General features: G+C 39.8%; 1 protein-coding gene across 1 annotated transcript; it reads left to right on the top strand.

Moving 5' to 3' along the window:
* Positions 1-9,295: 9,295 nt before the first annotated feature.
* On the top strand, positions 9,296-12,870 carry gmnc (geminin coiled-coil domain containing; the record flags this gene model as incomplete). The annotated part of the gene is made up of 4 exons (XM_083887015.1): positions 9,296-9,428; positions 11,508-11,593; positions 11,732-11,848; positions 11,938-12,870. 4 exons carry the CDS (start codon positions 9,296-9,298, stop codon positions 12,868-12,870), a joined length of 1,269 nt encoding a protein of 422 aa, XP_083743141.1.
* Between the last annotated feature and the right edge of the window lie 8,306 nt (positions 12,871-21,176).

Raw genomic sequence — 21,176 nt, 5'->3', positions numbered from 1 at the left:
GCGGGCCGCGGTTGCATAGCCACTGTTAGCAGAGAGACGCCATGTTTCTACCGGAGCCTGTAAGGACAAACGCGAGAGAACAAATCAAGCGTCTCTTTACTTGTAGCAGAAGTCCCGCCTCCACTTTCTCCGCTTCGTCTGCTACGGCCGCGGTAGCTCCGCCCTCTCCGTCGCCTCACGAACCTCATCTGCTGACACGGAGAAAGACGACGAGGACGACATTTGACCGGCTGAGGATACCGTAGCGCTCAGGGAAGGGAGGGGGTGAGCAGAGGAGCAGGTCTTTGTTGTAAATTTCAGCCTCTCCTCTAGATGGCACTATAAACTACTTACTTCCCCTTTAACCAAATGAAGGCGTTTATGTGTCTTTTCCATTAATCTTCATAATTCTCAACACTCATGACCATGACGACGGTTGCTCTGCTGATATCTGTGTTTGTAAATGATATGAAATGTGTTGACCTGTCATCGCGTCAGCCACGCACAATAATCACAATATGAAAATATAAATATTTTTTAAATTTATTTGAAGCAGCTGCTTTGCCTGTGTTCAGCACGCTTGGCGAGCGAGGGTTAGAGACCTGGAGGTGTTTTCTCTCTCCCTCTCTCTCTCTCTCTCTCTGGGCTTTAATTGGCCTTGAGCTGTCAGCAGGACGCCATTGTGGACATAAGAGAAGCTTAAACAGCATGGCACCAACGTCCACACACACACACACACACACACACAGATGTGTTTGTACAATTATCTGTGTAAGTAGGTGTTAGGAGATGGTATTACAAGTCCTGCATGTCCACGTTTGTCTTCTGAGGGGGGTAGTTAATGTGTGTGTGCGTGTGTGTGTGTGTGTGTGTGTGTGTATATGTGCGTGTGTGCATGTGTGTGTGTGTGCAGGCAGGCGCAGTGACCTCCTGTGCAGGAGTCAGCCGTTCCAGCCTGTTGTCTTCAGTTCATCTCCACGGGGAACAAACACATTCAGGATTAACCAGGCAGGTTAACACACACACACACACACAAACACACACACACACACACACACACAAACACACACACCTGAACATGAACTTGTCAAGATTGGCTAGATTTAAAAACAAAAAAAACAAAACACAACCTTCTGACTCAAAATACGACTCAGTGTATTTTCACTTTTGACCATATTTAGATGATAATTAAAAATTGCTGTAACACTGCAAAGGTGTGTGTGTGTGTGTGTGTGTGTGTGTGTGTGTGTGTGTGTGTGTGTGTGTGTGTGTGTGTGTGTGTGTGTGCTGATGCACAATAAGATGATTTAAAGTAGAGGTCTCAAACTCGTGGCCTGTGGGCTGAATGTGGTCCTCCACTCCGTTTCATGAGGCCTCTACCACTTCACTGTAATAACAAGTTATATTGAGTTGTTTGTGTATTTGTGTTGTCTTTTTTGATTCACAGTTTTGACTGAAGCTGCGGTTGTTTGTGTTAATTAAAAAAAGGTCAAAGGGTCGACCTGTGTGTGCGTGCGTGCGTGTGTGTGTTCCTTCCATCCCACACACAAAGACATGCTGATTGGGGTTAAGTTCATTAGACCCTAAATTGAGGTTAGGTGTGAATGTTTGTGTGAACGATGGATGCTTTGTCTCCGTCTTGTTGGTCCTGTGATTGACCTTTGACCTGTCCAGGATGGATGAGCTGTCCGGTCTCCTGTCAGCTTCCACCATAACCTTCCTTCCAAGGATGAGCTGTCGATACTATAATAAATAAATGAATGAATGAACGAATGTTCATTAACGCTCGGTTTGATGATAAGTTTGGAAAAAAGCGTGTATAGAGAAACAGAAAAAGGTCATTGTGTGCTAATCAACTTTTGTTATTTTTACATGATCATGAAAGTTTCTTAATCATTAATTCTGTACTTATGTATGAAACACATATTTTTTCCTCATTCTCTAAGTGTTTTCTCTCTCATCTGCGTGGATTTTCCGTTAAAACCGGTGCGACGGTTTACAGGTATAAGAGTGGTTACAGTAGTAGTAACTGTGTGATCTGCGGTTATTCTTATATGGTTCATGTGGTCGACAGACGTGTGTGGGTGGAGCTGTGGTCGTTAACGTTCATTACTGTGTATGTGTGTGTATGTGTGTGTGTGTGTTCTTGTACTTGCAGCATACTGAGGACCAGTGAGGGTTTTTAACCAACAAAGTGAGGTCATTTTTAGGGAGTGAGGACATTTTGGCCGGTCCTCACTTCAAATCACTTCCTTAGGTCGCTATAACATGCTATACTCAATTTTTCAAAAATAAATTTCAACTTTTGGACAATATAGTATAGTATGACTTTTTTGTCAAATTTTGGATGACATATGACATTTTAGTCAAATTTTGGACCAAAAATTTTTTGGCAAAGATTTTTTCAAATTTTGGACAACATAGTATAGTATGACGTTTTTGTCAAATTTTGGACCAAAAGTTTTGGGTAAATTTTTTTTTTCAAATTTTGGACGACATAGTACAGTATGACGTTTTTGTCAAATTATGGACCAAAAATTTTTTGTCAAAGATTTTTTCAAATTTTGGACGATAAAGTTTATCGTTTGACGTTATTGTCAAACGATAAACTTTATAAATTTGTCGTTTTTGTCAAATTCTTTTTTTCAAATTTTGGACGATATAGTATAGTATGACGTTTTTGTCAAATTTTGGACCAAACGTTTTGGGTGAATTTTTTTTTTCAAATTTTGGACGATATAGTACAGTATGACGTTTTTGTCAAATTTTGGACCAAAAGTTTTGGGTAACATTTTTTTTTCAAATTTTGGACGACATAGTACAGTATGACGTTTTTGTCAAATTTTGGACCAAACTATTTTTGTCAAAGATTTTTTCAAATTTTGGACGATATAGTATATCGTTGGACGATATTGTCCAACGATATACTATATAAATTTGACGTTGTTGTCAAATTTTGGTCCAAAAATTTTGGGTCAAATTTTTTTTTTTAATTTTGGACGATATAGTATAGTATGACGTTTTTGTCAAATTTTGGACCAACAATGAAAAAAAACCAAAAAAAAACTTCTTTGTAGATGTCATTCATGAAGTCGATATTTGTAATTGTCATGATTTATAAAGTGGAAATGCTGGTCCTCAGTATGCAGCAAGTACAAGAATTTGTGTGTGTGTGTGTGTGTGTGTGTGTGTGTGTGTGTATGTGTGTGCGTGTGCGTGTGTGCGTGCGCGTGTGGACATCCAGTAGAGAACAGGCTGCTGGCAGTCGAGGCAGCCGCCGCTGTTGTCCAACAAATCCTCCTGTCCGTCCCCCTGTCATTAGGATCCCAGCAGGGGGGGTGAGGTGGGGGTGAGGTGGGGCGGAGGAGCGGGTGGTTAACATCTGCCCCTGAGGCAGAGTTATAGGTCGCCAGGTCACCCACCTGTAACCTGCTGCTGCTGCTGCTCCTTATACTGCCCTCCTACTGAAGGGTAATTATCAGTCAATTGTATCTCATACAGTGCAGTGCTCAACCAGCTTTGTTGTTATAAGGTCTAATTCTGCGACGTCAAATGAAGTCTGATATACAGTATTAACGAGCTGTCGATGGGTTTTACTCATACAACGTGTGTATGTAAAACTCATGAATATACTTGGTGTAATAGAGCAGGTTTTCAGCAGTAACTTATATCTATATAAGAAGTATCTTATCAGAAAACGACTTTGGTAGAAGCTGAAGTCACTTTTTATAATGTTACTTGAGTAAAAGTCTTAGTATGTAAGTATATGACATTTTCTGTACAAAAGTAATTGTCTGATAGTTAGTTAGGCTTGAGCCATGGTGGATCAGTGGTAGGGTGAGAAGGATGTGGGTTCAATTCCTGATTCTGCTAGTCTATGTCCTTAAGCAAGACACTTGAAATGTGATGAAAAGTGTAGTGTAAAGCAGCTCATCAATAGAAAAGCTCTATATAAACACAGACCATCACCACCTCCTCTTCTTCTTCTGATTTTATTTGGTAGTAACAAGTAACAAAGACAGTTAGAGGACATGTAGGGGAGTGAATGTAAAGGTTGTACAGTATAGTTGTATAGTTGTCACCTATACATTTTTGTATTTTTGTGTTTTCCATTAAAAGTCACACTTTTATTCATCAAAAGAGTTGCGAAATGAATAGAAAATACAGTCAAGACATTGACAAGATTAGAAATAATGATTTTTATCCAAAATAATCATTTTGCCCTTTCGTCAAACAACCAGCAAAACTGTTTTCAGCTGTGCTAACATCATTGCACAAGGGTTTTCTAATCATCCAATAGTCTTCTAACACATACAGTATACAGTAAGTTTACATCATATATATATATACAATATACAGAACATTTGTAAGGTGTGTGACCTGTGGCAGGTTCACTGCAGGCTATTTTGTGGATCCTCAGCACAGACACGTGTCTGTCAATGACAGCAGCTGCTGTTGAACCTGAGGCCACAGACGGTCAGTAATCCTCCGACCTGCCGCTCGCTTACGGCGACTCGCAGTTTTTTACGTTTAATTGACGGAGGGCCGTCCCGTACCGACGGGGGCGACAAATGAGGCCTCAGCATGTCACCAGGACACATCAAAGAGGAGCTGAGGACGACCTGCTGACACACACACACACACACAGTCAGTAAAACTTCATCAACAGATTAGAACACTGGCGGTGACACATTAAAGAGGAGAGGAGACAAGGGCAGAGGAAACGGTGAAGGAGAGGAGAGGATAAAGTGTGGTGTGATGATGCTGCCTTCACTCTGTCCTGCTTTAAATGTTCAGAGTCTTATGAGGAGAGGATAATGTTAGTGGCAGACGTGTGTTGACCTCCAGCTGAGGGACAAATCTGTCCACCACACACACACACACACACACACACACACACACCCATCTGACCATTAAAATTGACTTTTCCCATCAGCTTTTGTGGCTGGTTAAGTGGTCGTGCAGGGGGGTTAATCACCTCCGCCGGCTGCAAATCAAATAGCAGCAGAGTGAACATGGAGGCAGCAGCAGCAGCAGCAGCGACGACAGCGGCCATATGGAATCTGCAGGAGAGGACACATGCAGGACTGAGAGGTTGACGGTTTGGATCCCAGGGTTAATAATGTGTGCTCGGTGGAACAACTCTGGAAACTGTACACACACAGAAAGCCACACAATATCCATGGTTAAACTTTCTGTATCAGATCCTTGAAATATATACATATATATATATATATATATATATATATATATATATATATAATTCATTAATTAATTAATAGTGTATTTTATGTTCCATATAATACGGAACTGGACTTAAAAAAGTATTATGTTTCATATAAATTGAAAATTATATATATATATATATATATATATATATGTATTATATAGTATAATATACTATGTCAGGAATTTAGTTACTAGACTTAAATATATAATATAGATAATATAAGATAAGAACTACTACTACTAATAATAATAATTTGTGACATTAATATCATATATAATATCATTTCTTCTTTCACCTGAGCGCGTGAACTAACAGTTGAATGTCTGGACCGCCCACGTCACAGCTGAGACAGAGACCGAGCAGCTGATTGGACAGAGCGATCTGTCACCACACACACACACACACACACAGACACACACACACACACCTGCGTGTGTCAGTGAGCTGGGGTTTCTCTGAGGATGATTCAGTTCCTCACATCCTCTCTCAGGATTTACTTCACTTCTTTCTTTCTTTCACTCTGAAATAGAGTCAAACATTTAAATTTCTTCTTTTTCTTTTTCCTTTTTCTTTTTACTTGTGTCAGTTGTTGCTCTTGGAGACTCCGCGGCGCGCTTTTACGCACAGAACTGACGCAGCACGTGCAGCGGGAAGACGCAGATCGTGGGCAGATCTGAGCGCAGTGAGTACACACCTGTTCACAAACACACACACACACACACACACACACACACACACACACACACACACACCATCATCATCATCTGTGTCTATAATGTCAGGTTAATGTCAACTGCTGAAAGTGAGTGAAAAATAGAGAAAGTGTCAACAAGTGTAACTTTATTCATGAAACGTAAGAACATGAAAACTGTGTGCGTTTAAAAATCTATATATACTTTAATATGTAAAATGTGCAATGTATTTAATAATTATTATTACTAGAAACCTGTGAAGTCACCAGGGGCGTGTCAATGGGCGGGGGGGGGGGGGGTACATTATTAAACTTTCTTTTTTTTTACTTGAAAAAAATAAGAGCACATCATGGTTCATTAAAGAAGTAATTGGTTGCACAATGAATGTAGTCTAATAATTAAATAATTTTGATGAGTAAATAACAATTAAGAGAGAAATACTAGGAAAACAACATAATGCAGTCAATAAGAAAACAAGGTTTTGACTCCTGGATGTCACTTACAAGATTCCCTCAGTGATTCATCATTCTAATCCCAATTTACTGGGATACTATGGATTACATACATATGTACAACACTGTGCAGTTAAATGATGTGTTATCCCTGGTTTGGACACATTTGTTCAGTTTGTTAGAGCAGTGATCCTCGCAGACTTGGTTGGGACCCAAACATTTGCAGTTAAGATTGAAGTTTGTATGTTGTAATTCAATTGTAACAGACATGGTTAATATTGTGATTTGGTTCTTGATGGTTTTACCATTTAAAAAAGTGGGTTCCCATATAAAAGCTTTGGGAAACACATCTTTAATGTTTATTTCACTTTGTCAATTTTGTCAAAGTTTTTTTTTTTTTTGTATGTATGTAGCACCTTTTCAAGAGAATGCATGACACAGTGCAGGGGTCTCAAACTCCACTGACCTGAGGGAACTGAGCGTCTGTAGTCTGGTCATTAGGTGCCAGTCCAATGAAAACCAACTTTTGAGGGAAAGGTAACTGTTCAGTATGGCTGGGTGATATGCAAATTAAAATGATATCTTAATATCAATCAAATCAAATCAAATCATGATATCACAAAAACAGTATTTGTATACAGAATTTCAAAATAAAAGTGTCTGTGTTGATATGGAACTATATATATTTCTTCTACTTCAATTAAATGAATTAAATTAAAATGTAGTTCTGTTGCAAAATGAAAAAAACAAACATCATAGAGAAATAACTCATTGTAACTTGGGGCCATCAACCATGAGATCGTGCTTCACAGAGGAAATAACACAGATATCAAACTGAGAAACACAAACGTAAACAGAACACAGAGTAAAAGTGTTCAGAAAGTGTCACAAAGCTGAGGACAAAGCTCCTCCTTTAGTTTTAAGGGGAGATTAAGGGATGACAGCAGACTCAGGTGCCTGACCATCGGAGCTGTGGACGTGGTGAAACGTTTTAACTGTATTCTGAACTGCTCTGGGCTTCAGTGGAGACATTAGAACATAGATGTTACATGAGAGACACTTTGAGGGTTTTCTGGTTAACCTTCTGGCAGCAGCAGCGTTTTCAGCCAGCTGTCAGTTACGGTGGCCAAGATGGGACAAAATAAAGGCACGAATTTAATCATTCTTAATAAAGGAACGGGGGGCGGCGTGAAATTGACATGTCGTGATTATACTGAATATATGATATCATTGTAATTATTAAAGGCGCCATATGTAAGAATGTGGCCAAAAACAGTTACTACATTCAAATTCAAAATACCGAGGTCTTTTAGGTTTCGTTTTCTGACGTAACTGGCAACCCGTGGTTGCTCGGCAGCTGAGACACTACTGACTGCAATGATTGGTAGACGGCGGTAGGTGGCGCCACATGACGCCAAAACATGATTTCAAAACATAAACATGATTTGCAGTCTGCAAAATATATTTTTTTTAATTGCAAATATTTTGTCTGTACTGTTGTTGTTGGTGAGTTCAGTTTGTTATATGAACATTATTCCTGAGTCTCTGTGACATATTAGGAGGATTTTATGGTCAGTTGCTTTAGCTTTATTACATAAATCACCTTTAAATTTATTATTAAATCTTTCTGCAAAAAAAAACAACAACAAAAAAACATTTGGTTTACATTTTCTGAAAGTGTATGGATACAGGGAAAATGGATAAAAAGGCACCAAAAAATGTCACAAAATAATGTAATTCTACAAAAATATTTCGATAAATCACCAGGAGTTTACATTCAAGTCACCCAAGTGAAATATTACAGGTTTTAATGATGGAAATCTAGCATGATCAGCTTATTGTGAGAGTCCTGGACATTGACTGTGATCCTAACCTCATCCTCAGTGCATATGTTTGCATGACAGTAGGGAAAAAACCTGAATGATTTTAGTCTGAAACCACTGGAACACGATTTTAAAATACATGTAAATATGTTAGTCAAAGTCAGACTAACACATTATGTGATTAGGAGTGAGATTATTGCCGCATGTGAATCATCTGTCAGACTCTGGTCTGACTTCTCTGAAACATCCAGAAATAACAGAAGAAAAAACCCAATGTCGCAAAAACATGGTGAAATTCAGACTGATGCTATTTTGGACTGACGTGACTGAGACCTATTGACTTAAAGGTGCATTATGTAATAAATCTAAATCAACTGGCCATAAAATCCTCCTAATATGTCACAGAGACTCAGGAATAATGTTCATATAACAAACTGAACTCACCAACAACAACAGTACAGCCAAAATATTTGCATTAAAAAAAATATTTTGCAGACTGCAAATCATGTTTATGTTTTGAAATCACGTTTTGGCAGGTGGCGCCACCTACCGCCGTCTACCAATCATTGCAGTCAGTAGAGTCTCAGCTGCCGAGCAACCACGGGTTGCCAGTTACGTCAGAAAACGAAACATAAAAGTCCTCGGTATTTTGAATTTGAATTTCACAAACATCCACAAGCGCAACTGGAAACCGCCTAATAGTAAAAAAAAGTAGAAAAGGCGGAGTATCGCCACCTAGTGTCGCGGAAGTTGCCACACTTGAGCAGAAGGACATCATGACAGAGAGGCATCAGGTGTCCACACACTTTATAATTTATGTTTTACAAATGTGAGCTATTATTGTTCTGCTGAGGTTGGAAGTAAAACTGTGGGGGTTTTTTTTCTGTTTGTCTGCATTTAAAATGTGAGCGAAGTGTTTATCACCATCACCATATCAACACACAGTCTGCTGGCACTGTTCCACACACACACACACACACACACACACACACACACACACACCCTTCTTTTCATTCACACACAACTCTCTCTAACCCTCTACAGGGAATTCCCCCCCTCTTCCACCTCCTCTTCCTCCTCCTCCTCCTCCTCCTCCTCCATCATCATCATCGTCGTCTCATGCTTCAGGACTTCACCCTTGGCCCCGACACTGTTGACGTTTCCATGGAAACCCTGGCCTCAGTTTGGGTCCCTGACCGCTGTGTTCTGACTGACCCCGGAGAGGAGCGCCACGTGCCGTCCGCCGCGTGGGGTGAGTCCTCTTTCTCGGAGATCTCGGAGCGTATACGAGTGACAGAAACACAAACACAAACAAACCATAACAGGCATTGATTCTGCAGAATTACATTACTCTGCATTTCATCTTGAATCTTAAAAAGCTGTATACATTTATTTTGTCGCAGAAACAGGAAAAACATTCCGGTCGTTATTACAAACTGCATTTGTGTGTAAGTGTGCTCCTGTATTTGTTGGACCTTTTCTGTCAAAAACACTGACCTTGTCAGGACCTATAGTCCTCATAGAGACCAAAACCTGGTCCTAATGAGGCAGAAACTCATTTATGATAATACTTTATTTAGACCAAATTAATTTAAAAGTGCATTATGTAATAAATCTAAAGCAACTGGCCATAAAATCCTCCTAAAATGTCACAGAGACTCAGGAATAATGTTCATATAACAAACTGAACTCACCAACAACAACAGTACAGACAAAATATTTGCATTAAAAAAACATATTTTGCAGACTGCAAATCATGTTTATGTTTTGAAATCATGTTTTGGCATGTGGCGCCACCTACCGCCGTCTACCAATCATTGCAGTCAGTAGAGTCTCAGCTGCCGAGCAACCACGGGTTGCCAGTTATGTCAGAAAACGAAACCTAAAAGACCTCTGTATTTTGAATTTGAATATAGTAACTGTTTTTGGCCACATTCTTACAAATGGCACCTTTAAGTTAACACAACGTTAAAAAACGAAAAATAATATCTGCGCAAACCTCTGTGTGTGTGTGTGTGTGTGTGTGTGTGTGTGTGTGTGTGTGTGTGTGTGTGTGTGTGTGTGTGTGTGTGTGTGTGTTCTTGTACTGAGGACCAGTGAGGGTTTTTAACCAACAAGGTCATTGGTCATTTATACGGAGTGAGGACATTTTGGCCAGTCCTCACTTTGTTTTCATTTCATTTCTTTAGGTTGCTATAATATGCTATACTCAATTTGTCAAAAAAAAAAAAAATCTAATTTTGGACGACATAGTATAATATGACATTTTTGTAAAATTTTGGTCAAATTTTTTTTTGTCATAGATTTTTTCAAATTTTGTATGACAGTATAGTATGATGTTTTTGTCAAATTTTGGACCAACAATTTTGGGTCAATTTTTTTTTTTTAATTTTGGACGACATAGTGTAGTATGACGTTTTTGTCAAATTTTAGACCAACATTTTTGGTCAAATTTTTTTTCAGTTTGGGCTACATAGTATTGTATGACTTTTTGTAAAATTTTGGTCAAAGATTTTTTCAAATTATGGACGACAGTATAGTATGACGTTTTTGTCAAATTTTGGACCAACAATTTTGGGTCAAATTTTTTTTTCAAATTTTGGATGACATAGTATTGTATGACGTTTTTGTCAAATTTGGACCAAAAAAATTTTGTCAAAGATTTTTTCAAAATTTGAACGACATAGTGTAGTATGACGTTTTTGTCAAATTTTAGACCAAAATTTTTGGTCAAATTTTTTTTTCAGTTCGGGCGACATAGTATTGTATGACGTTTTTGTAAAAATGTTCACCAAAAATTATGAAGAAAAAAAAAAAAAAATCGCAAAAAGTTTTTTCCAGCACTTTTTGCTCTGGGGCTCCACCTGCAGACATTTTATGGTACTTCAACCAGTAGTTCTTTGTAGATGTCATTCATAGATATTTGTAATTGTGTTGATTTATAAAGTGGAAATGCTGGTCCTCACTTTGTCAGAACCCGGTCCTCAGTATGCAGCAGGTACAAGAATATGTGTGTGTGTGTGTGTGTGTGTACTCCTAGCTGCTTCTGCCTGACACATCTGTCTCCACTCTCCCTCTCTGTTTCTGATGATGATGGAAATATATCCGGAGCGTTTACATTAAGATTCATCCTTTAATTTTCTTGACGTCGCTTTCCTCTGATGCATCAATTTATCACTGAGTGATTCCAGAGCTGTCGTCTCCTCTGAGTGTCAGAATCCCAAGCCACGTTTCCACCCATGGTCACATGAAGAACACACTGTAACACAATGACACACAGTATCATAACAATAACAATCTCTCTCTGTGTGTTTGTGTGTTTGTGTGGCAGAGTCTCCTTGTGTCGTTAGCCGCTCGCCCCCTGCTGGTCTGCCGTGGACAGAGCAGTTTTCGCCTCATCTGCAGAGAAACAGACAGGTAACAAACACCTGCTAAAACTGCACTCTTTATAGCCACGTTTATTTATCTTTATAAATAAAGTGATTTCACTTCTGTTTGGTAACAGAGATAAGCTTTTCTTTGTGTATTTTAACATGGTATTTCCATGTTTGGCAGCTTCATGACACTCTGCTGCAGCGAGAGGAGGAGCTGGTACGACTGCAGGAGGAAAACATCAAGCTCAGGGAGTTCCTCACCTCCTCATTTGTCAAGAACCTTCAGGAAAAGGCTAAAGTAAGTTCACGAAATATGTTTGCATATATAGTCCCTAACCAATAAAATGTTACTCACTATAGTGAATTTTCTCTGTGCCTCCTCAACAGAAACTGCCCACTGATAGGAAGAGAAAGCTGAAGAGAAACCTGGTGCATGTCAATGACAGACCTTTCCAGATCTGTGGTCATCAGCAGGTCAGTAAGAGAGTCTGCAGGAACCTTACTGCCGAGTTCTGCTCCGAATCCTCGGAAACGTCATCATCCTCAGAGCCCAACCTTGACCTATGGGTTCTGCGAACGCTGGGACTGAAGGACAGAGACACTATCGACACATCCGCTGATTCCTTCTCGTCACCGGGACACAGCCTCAGTAGTTTCGGTTACGATGCTGCAGTCACCTCGTCCTCGTCCTCTCCCACATCCTCTGCATGTTCGTTCAGCTCTCTCAGCCCTTCTGCTGCTGCCTCACTGTATCAGTACAGTCCTGTCCAGTGTCAAGAATCAAACCACAGCGATCCTGCTCAGAACTTCACTGCCAAACGTCTGTCCGCACAGTACGAACAAGCTCCTAAAACTGCCCTCCGGTGTCCACCGGTAACAGACGAATCACCCTTCGCCCAGTCTCCAGACACAGCTGAGATCTGCACCGCCACTGCCTCGAGTCAAGCACACTGTCCGCAGGGAAACCTGGCTTACCATCCAGCAGGCTGGTCTCCACTGGAAGGCAGCCGGACGCCATCCAAGAACACGATCCTGTTCAATCCACTAGGAGAAAGAATCAGTTTCTCTCCTCTTTCGTCTTCAAGTCCGATCTTGAAACAACGCTGGGCGCCCGGGTGGACACCAACGAGCCCATCAGAGGACTCTCTTCCTCCTGCCACGCCTGAGACACCTCGAGCCCGGACAGATTTGGCATTTAGTATGTCACTGAGCCCCTCCAGCAGCGTCAAGACCCACAGCTTTCCCCAGGGTCAAGCCTTCGTCAGAAAGGACATGGAGGGGAGATGGAACTTCACTTGGCTGCCCAGACAAGGACCGTAGGCAGTTTGTAGTTCTTCTCTCAAAGGACTTTTAAAAAATCCAGGCTTCCTGAACGGGACCGTATCTATGTTCCCCGGGTCCTATGTTCCCCGCTTTGTATGTGACCGGGGAACATAGGACCCTTTCTCTAACCCTACCCTTTTTCAAAAAAAGGGTCCTATGTTCCCCTGTCACATACAAAGTGGACCTTTTTTGGGAAAAACGGGGAACATAGGTCCGACCCCTCCTGAACTTCCTTCATTTTCTTGACATAGGTCTGTGTTGAACTTGTTGCTGAGGTTATACTTATATGAGAAACAAAGGTCTTTTTAAAAAGGTCCTGGGGCAACACTTAAAGGTAGGGTTGGAGATCTTTCTTCAGACTTCCCTCCGAAACTATGCTTTGCTATCCCAGAGCATAGGAGCACACAATGCTAGTTCACGCAGAGCATTTCATTGGTTATAGTGATGGGATTGGCAGTTCATTTACTGAATCACTCGAATCCGTTCATTAAAATGATTCGTTCAAAAGATTCGTTCACCGAATCGCTCAGTGCTTAGCAGGAGCCCAGTGCCCTGCTACGTGACTCACCTCCTCCCTGAGTGCAGTATTCCTCCTCCCAGATTCACGAGTGAGTGACGGCGTCGGCGAACGACTTCACGAGCGATTCGCAGAACGCGGCCGCCACGCTCACTGATGAACTCAACTGAACTAAGAAAGGAACGAATCTGTTCATGAAGTGATCCCAGTCAGTTCGTTCACTCAAATGATTCGTACTTTCGAACGAATCACTCCTGACTGACACAACGCTAATTGGTTACCCACAGAATTCTGAGCACTGTGCAGCATCGGTAACTTTTGGTACTTTTCAATTTGGATAATTGTTCAAATGACAAACGTGATGCCGGAAAACAACAAATTCTCTCAAAAGATCACAAAGAGATAAAGTGAACCAGAAACGGAGCCACCATAGCATCACGTTCAAACGCAGCACCAATGTTCACTCTGGTCTTAGATCGCTCAGCATCAGCCTTTTTCTTGGCAGTAGCTTTCCCAAAAAACAGTCTTTCGTTCGCGACCAAAACACCTGTCGTTGCCACCTCTTCTGCCATAACGTTGCTGCAACTGTCTCGTGTCTCGTCAAATGTTTTAGCAAGCTAGCATAAGCTCTGGCATTGCACGAAGAAGGGTGCGTGCATATGGGGGAGGGAGGGTTGGATGGCAGTTTGATTGACATTCGTGGCCGTTCAATATGATTGGAAGGTGTTTCTTAAAGGCCTGTCTTTTCCACAGGTGACTGAGATTTTTTATTTTTGTGACAATGCTACCTTCAACCCTGCCTTTAACACCAAATGTGATGCATTTTCTTTTATGCAATGACTCTGTATGTAAAGACATGAGTAGTCACACATTTCACGTCATGTTCAATCATGTGTCTAGGTCAGGGGTCTGCAACCTTTAGAATGAAAAGAGCCATTTTTGTCCCCTCTTCACCCAAATTAAATTATTCTGGAGCCGCAAAAAACCTGATTCGATCCTTAAAATGAAGATAAAATCACATGTAAAGTTGTTGTTTTTACACATATATACTATATTTAAAGAACTACAGTTTGTCCCACGTTGATACCAAACCTCTAAAGTGTAGAAAAATGACTTTGAGATGAAATTTTATGTACAATTTTATGTAGTTTATGTCTGAGGAAATCTGCCTGGCCTGGATCTAAGCATGGACAGGACTCCAAATGTGAATTTCTTCATGTACGCATTACTTTAATGGCTTTCAGGGGAGGTTTTTCAATTGGATGTGATGGAAAAAATATCCAAAACACTATCATTTACGCCTTTAACTTGACAAAAAAGTGTGAAAAACATGAAAAGTTTTTTTCTTCAAAGCGAGAAGGAGCCACTACCGAGGGGCTGAAGAGCCACATGAGGCTCTAGAGCCGCAGGTTGCAGACCCCTGGTCTAGGTCACGAAAGCCTATCAGCATTGAAATTCTTCCAACGTCCAAATGCTGTTAATGAAATGGAGGACAGCTGAGTGAGACCAGACACAAGAAGAAGAAATCTGGGCAGAAAGTGAAGTTAACGCTTGATATATGGTGTGAAAAATCACTTTATGTTCAGTATGAATTCACCGTGAAGCTGCTGTCAGATCTGCACTGAGGACGTTTTCCAGAACTTTTACTGCCAGCTCCTGACTCAAATGAAAAAGTTAACCTGTGTTGTGCAATGACTCTAAAGCGGCTTGGTTTCGGATTTACAGTCAAACTGTGAAGATTAGGGATCAGTTTACATTTTTGTTTCTAATTAGAACTGAACCTCCCAAAAAAAATGTGATGTTAAAAACTAACAGAAACGCCTTCTACGTGTTGAGTTATTTATTTCGTTTTTGTCTGTGTTACTGTCACTTTATTAAAAAAAAAAAGACTAAAAACACTGTGCCACCTTTGTATGTTTTCCATCAGGATGGTGCTGATGCCACTTTAGACAGCAGTTCACACATCACACCAGCGTGTGGTGGTAATGTACACAAACATTGTTTGTCAGCTGCCAATAAACAACTGCCAATAAAGAAGATTTTATAGCACACAATGGGGTTAATGTTATTTTTGCTCTGTGTTTGTTTTCTATCATTTAACTTTAAAAGCTGTCACATTTTAAATTGGTTCTGTTTTTACTTCTTTATGAAATGGTCCGTCTCACAGTTGATGTGTGACGTCGCCAGGATCTTCAGTCTCATGTTACATGAGTGTGATGTGTATGAAGACCTTCATTCATTCATAACCTCCACCACTTTATCATGCACATGAGGGTCGCTGGAGAAAATTAACCCGCACACGAGGAGAACATGCAAACTTCAGAAGGTCTTTACTCAGATCACACTATCACAGCAAGAAGGTTACAAACCTGGACCTTCTTGCTGTATAGTGCGATCCACTATACCACCGTGTGACCCAATCAAGTCACTGTCAGCAAATCAGTAGCAGTTGTTTAGTATGTCGACCAAAATGTGACAAAAAATGACTTTTTGGGAAAAATCTTTATGGAAAAAAAAACTTTTTGGGAAAAAACACCTTTTGGACAAAAAGGTTAGTAAAAAATATTTGTCCACAATATGACAAAAAAGTCATAGGTTAGAATGTTCCAAAATTTGACAAAAAAGTAATACTTAAGTGGGTTGTTTTTTTAAGTATTTATTTCCCACGAAAAATTTATGAAAGTATTTTTTACCTTTTTTTAAATTTATTTTTTTTAACCAAAAAGTTTTTTTTCCAAGTCAAACATTTCACAAAAAAAGTCATAGGTTAGTATGTCGTCCAAAATTTGACAAAAAAAGTAATACTTAAGTGGGTTGTTTTTTTAAGTATTTATTTCCCACGAAAAATGTATGAAAGTATTTTTTACCTTTTTTATTTTTTTATTTTTTTTACCCAAAACATTTTTTGCAATTCAAAAATTTCACAAAAAAAGTCATAGGTTAGTATGTCGTCCGAAGTTTGACAAAAAAAGTAATACTTAAGTGGGTTGTTTTTTAAAGTATTTATTTCCCCTGAAAAATTTATGAAAATATTTTTTACCTTTTTTTTTTTTTTTTTTAAACCAAAAAGGTTTTTTCCAAGTCAAAAATTTCACAAAAAAAGTCATAGGTTAGTATGTCGTCCAAAATTTGACAAAAAAGTAATTCTTAAGTGGATTGTTTTTTTAAGTATTTATTTCCCACGAAAAATGTATGAAAGTATTTTTTACCTTTTTTATTTTTTTATTTTTTTTACCCAAAAAAAAATTTCCAATTCAAAAATTTCACAAAAAATGTCATAGGTTAGTATGTCGTCCAAAGTTTGACAAAAAAAGTAATACTTAAGTGGGTTGTTTTTTTAAGTATTTATTTCCCACGAAAAATGTATGAAAGTATTTTTTACCTTTTTTATTTATTTTTTTTTTTTACCCAAAAAAAAATTTCCAATTCAAAAATTTCACAAAAAATGTCATAGGTTAGTATGTCGTCCGAAGTTTGACAAAAAAAGTAATACTTAAGTGGGTTGTTTTTTTAAGTATTTATTTCCCCTGAAAAATTTATGAAAATATTTTTTACCTTTTTTTTTTTTTTTTTTAAACCAAAAAGTTTTTTTTCCAAGTCAAAAATTTCTAGTAATAGGTAATTACGGAGCCCCTAAAGGGACATGAAAAAAAAAAAAAAAAAAAAGGTTTCAGGTGCTCACCGGATACGATCAGGTGCTCACCCGATACTTTCAGGTGCTCACCCGATACGATCAGGTGCTCACCCGATACGATCAGGTGCTCACCCGATACTTTCAGGTGCTCACCCGATACGATCAGGTGCTCACCCGATACTTTCAGGTGCTCACCCGATACGATCAGGTGCTCACCCGATACGATCAGGTGCTCACCCGATACGATCAGGTGCTCACCCGATACTTTCAGGTGCTCACCCGATACGATCAGGTGCTCACCCGATACTTTCAGGTGCTCACCCGATACTTTCAGGTGCTCACCCGATACGATCAGGTGCTCACCCGATACTTTCAGGTGCTCACCCGATACTTTCAGGTGCTCACCCGATACTTTCAGGTGCTCACCCGATACTTTCAGGTGCTCACCCGATACGATCAGGTGCTCACCCGATACTTTCAGGTGCTCACCTGATACGATCAGGTGCTCACTCGATACTTTCAGGTGCTCACCCGATACTTTCAGGTGCTCACCCGATACTTTCAGGTGCTCACCCGATACTTTCAGGTGCTCACCCGATACGATCAGGTGCTCACCCGATACTTTCAGGTGCTCACCTGATACGATCAGGTGCTCACCCGATACGTTCAGGTGCTCACCTGATACTTTCAGGTGCTCACCTGATACGATCAGGTGCTCACCTGATACTGTTAGAGGCTAAGCTAAGCTAACTATGTGTGTGCGTGCGTGTGACGTCAGTGAGTGAAACAGGAAGTGTGTGTTCGCCGTGTGGTTGTTTATGTTGGAGAGCCGCAGCGAGAGACTGTCACGCTTCATAATGTTGCTTTGTTATGTTCTCCCCTTTACGAGAGAGACTCATTGTACCCAGAGAGGCTGTGCATCACCCTGCTGTAATGAAATAAAGTGCTTTGTTCAACGCAGATGGAGTCCCGCAGTTGTTGTGTTGTTGCCGAACGAGCTAACCCAAGCTAAGGAGTTAGCGGTCCCTTTACTGCGGTTCAGGGAACTGCCGGATTGGCGTTGTTAACAATACTTTCTCATGCTCATCAGAAAGTAATTGCATGCGGGCATGATGTCCGTGAGATCATCCACTGCAGTCATTTCGGTTTGTGTTTCTGTGTGAAAATGACAGTGTTTCACTCACTGACGTCACACGCACGCACACACATAGTTGGTTAGCTTAGCTTAGCCTCTAACACTATCAGGTGAGGACCTGATCGTATCAGGTGAGCACCTGATCGTATCAGGTGAGCACCTGAAAGTATCAGGTGTATCAGCACCTGATCGTATCAGGTGAGCACCTGAAACCTTTTTTTTTTTTTTTTTCATGTATTTTTTACCTTTTTTATTTTTTTTTTTTTTTTACCCAAAAAAAAATTTCCAATTCAAAAATTTCACAAAAAATGTCATAGGTTAGTATGTCGTCCGAAGTTTGACAAAAAAAGTAATACTTAAGTGGGTTGTTTTTTTAAGTATTTATTTCCCCTGAAAAATTTATGAAAATATTTTTTACCTTTTTTTTTTTTTTTTTTTAAACCAAAAGGTTTTTTTTCCAAGTCAAAAATTTCACAAAAAAACTCATAGGTTAGTATGTCGTCCAAAATTTGACAAAAAAGTAATACCTGTGTGGGTTGTTTTTTTAAGTTTTTATTTCCCACGAAAAATGTATGAAAGTATTTTTTACCTTTTTTATTTTTTTATTTTTTTTACCCAAAAATAATTTTCCAATTCAAAAATTTCACAAAAAAAGTCATAGGTTAGTATGTCGTCCGAAGTTTGACAAAAAAAGTACTTAGTGGGTTGGGGTTTTTTGTTTGTTTGTTTTTTTTAAGTATTTTTTCCCCCCGTAAAAATGTTTTCCAAGTCAAAAATTTTACAAAAAAGTAATAGGATAGGTTAGTATGTCGTCCAAAATTTTACAAAAAAAAAAGTAATACTTTAGTGGGTTGTTTTTTTAATATATTTTTTGGGCCCTTTTGCCTTTAATGGATAGGATAGTGGAGAGAGACAGGAAACAGGAGGCAGAGAGGTGGGGAAAGACATGCAAGAAAGACCACTTAGTGCAGGATTCGAACCAGGGATGACTATAGCCTCAGCATATGGGGCATCCAGGTGCTCTACCATCTGAGCTAAACACTGCCAGGGTTGTATTTTTAAGTATTTATTACATGCCAAAAAAAAATTCTGAAAGTTTTTTTAACTAAAAAGTTTTTTTTCCAAATCAAAAATGTCACAAAGAAGTCATAGGTTAGTATGTCGTCTAAAGTTTGACCAAAAAAAAAAATACTTAAGTGGGGGTTTTTTTTAAGTATTAATTTCCCCCCAAAAAAAGTTTATGAAAGTTTTCTTTTACCAACATTTTTTTTTTTTTCTTACCAAAAAAGTTTTGGGTTTTTTTTTTTATCAAAAAAGTTTTTTTCCAAGTCAAAAAAGTCATAGGTTAGGTTAGTATGTCGTCCAAAATTTGAAATGAACGAATGAAATAACATTCAAATGCCAAATGTTGATGAAGCATTCAGATGACTCATTTCATGTCACCTGGCAACACACGTGCAGCACATGGGAAGTTATTTGTTTAACGTCAAGACTGACAAAGCTTTAAGTTAATGTAAAATTAATTCAGTGGCTATAACCAGTTTTTCCTTAATGTCCCAGCTGGGAGGGAGCGTGCATGTCTCAGTGCTGGTTCTCACCACAGGGGGCGCCCACACAACAGTCAGTTCTGTCTATGTACCATATACAATGACAAAAAATGAATGTGTTTTCGAGTTGTCCTCTCATTTTGTAGCCACAGTCTAAACTAAAATTGGACTTTCAAGAGTAAAACTGAATTCATGATTCTATTTTATTTATTTATTTACATTTTCTTTCCTTTTGAAAATATCTCCTGCGAGTGAGACCTGTGTTGGTCAGATCTTCCTCAGATCCAGAACAGACTCAGTCAGACTGGGATTCGTCAGCGTTTCCCTCTCGTCGCTCTTTAGCTCAGTTACCAGTTAAACCAGTTGGACCAGCCTCCTCCAGCTCCGTCTCCCTCTCTAACAAAGGGAGTCCCACCGCCTCCCCTGGGACACACCTCCTCTCCCACCCTGATCCGCCCCCACAGGTAACGATCAAGGGGTTTCCTCTCCTCTGGGGTTCCCAGCACCAGGTCCTGGCTCTGCCCCAGGTCCCCTGAGAACAAGTCAGGGCCAAGGGAAAGTTGTGAGTGAGCTGTGTCCGTGGCGGGCCGAGCAAGTGGTCTATCTCTAATAACAAGGTAAGATGGGCTGCAGATGTCCGACAGATTGGAGGCTGTTTCAGCAGCAGGAATGTGAACGCAGCGGCGCTCTGGATCACAGGCTCTGTTTGTTGGCAGCGGGGCTGAGGCTCGGGCCAGAGAAAGGGGTCATTAAGGAGGCCGGCCGGCTGAAACTCAATCCGCCCCCCGCCCGATCCGGGGGAACGGCCTCGCCGCCACATTCTCGCAGAACCCGACAGCTTGGCTCACCTCAAAACACATCGGCCTAATGAGTCGACAGCGCCGCCGCACTCACGGGAAACAAGTCGGTTCCCAGAGTGGCAAAGTGTTTCAGCTTCATGAAAAACACACACATTGAGCTCCATGAGAAACAAGTAACGTCAGCGCCTGGGATCAGATGTACAGTATCACCACTGATATCAATGTCACAACTGATGTTGACACAGGTATCAGCACTGACATCAATATGAATACAGTAAAACTACACATATTAAATAGCTAGAAATACCAATACCCATATCAATACCACGTGTGGTAATGTAACTAAGTACAAATACTTTGTTACTGTGCTCAAGTACAAAAGTCACATATCTGTACTTTATTTATATTTCTGCGTAGGGCTGTCAAAAGAATACATTTTTTAATCAGATTAATCACAGGGTAGCTGTGGATTAATCACGATTAATCACGATTAATTACCATTCGTAAATATGCCAAAAAAATTCAAATTTTCTCTTTATATTGTTGTAGGAACGGAGAGATAAATAAAGTATGTGAAAATATAAATGTAAAGAACAATAAAATACTGTAAATAACTTGTAAAAACCTATACAAACTTAGTAAAAAATAAATATTACATTGTAAAAAAAAA

The sequence above is a fragment of the Microchirus variegatus genome, assembly GCF_963457635.1.
Source record: "Microchirus variegatus genome assembly, chromosome: 3".
NCBI lineage: Eukaryota > Metazoa > Chordata > Actinopteri > Pleuronectiformes > Soleidae > Microchirus > Microchirus variegatus.
Note: the sequence above shows the minus strand (reverse complement) of the source record. Positions and strands in the feature narration are given on the sequence as shown.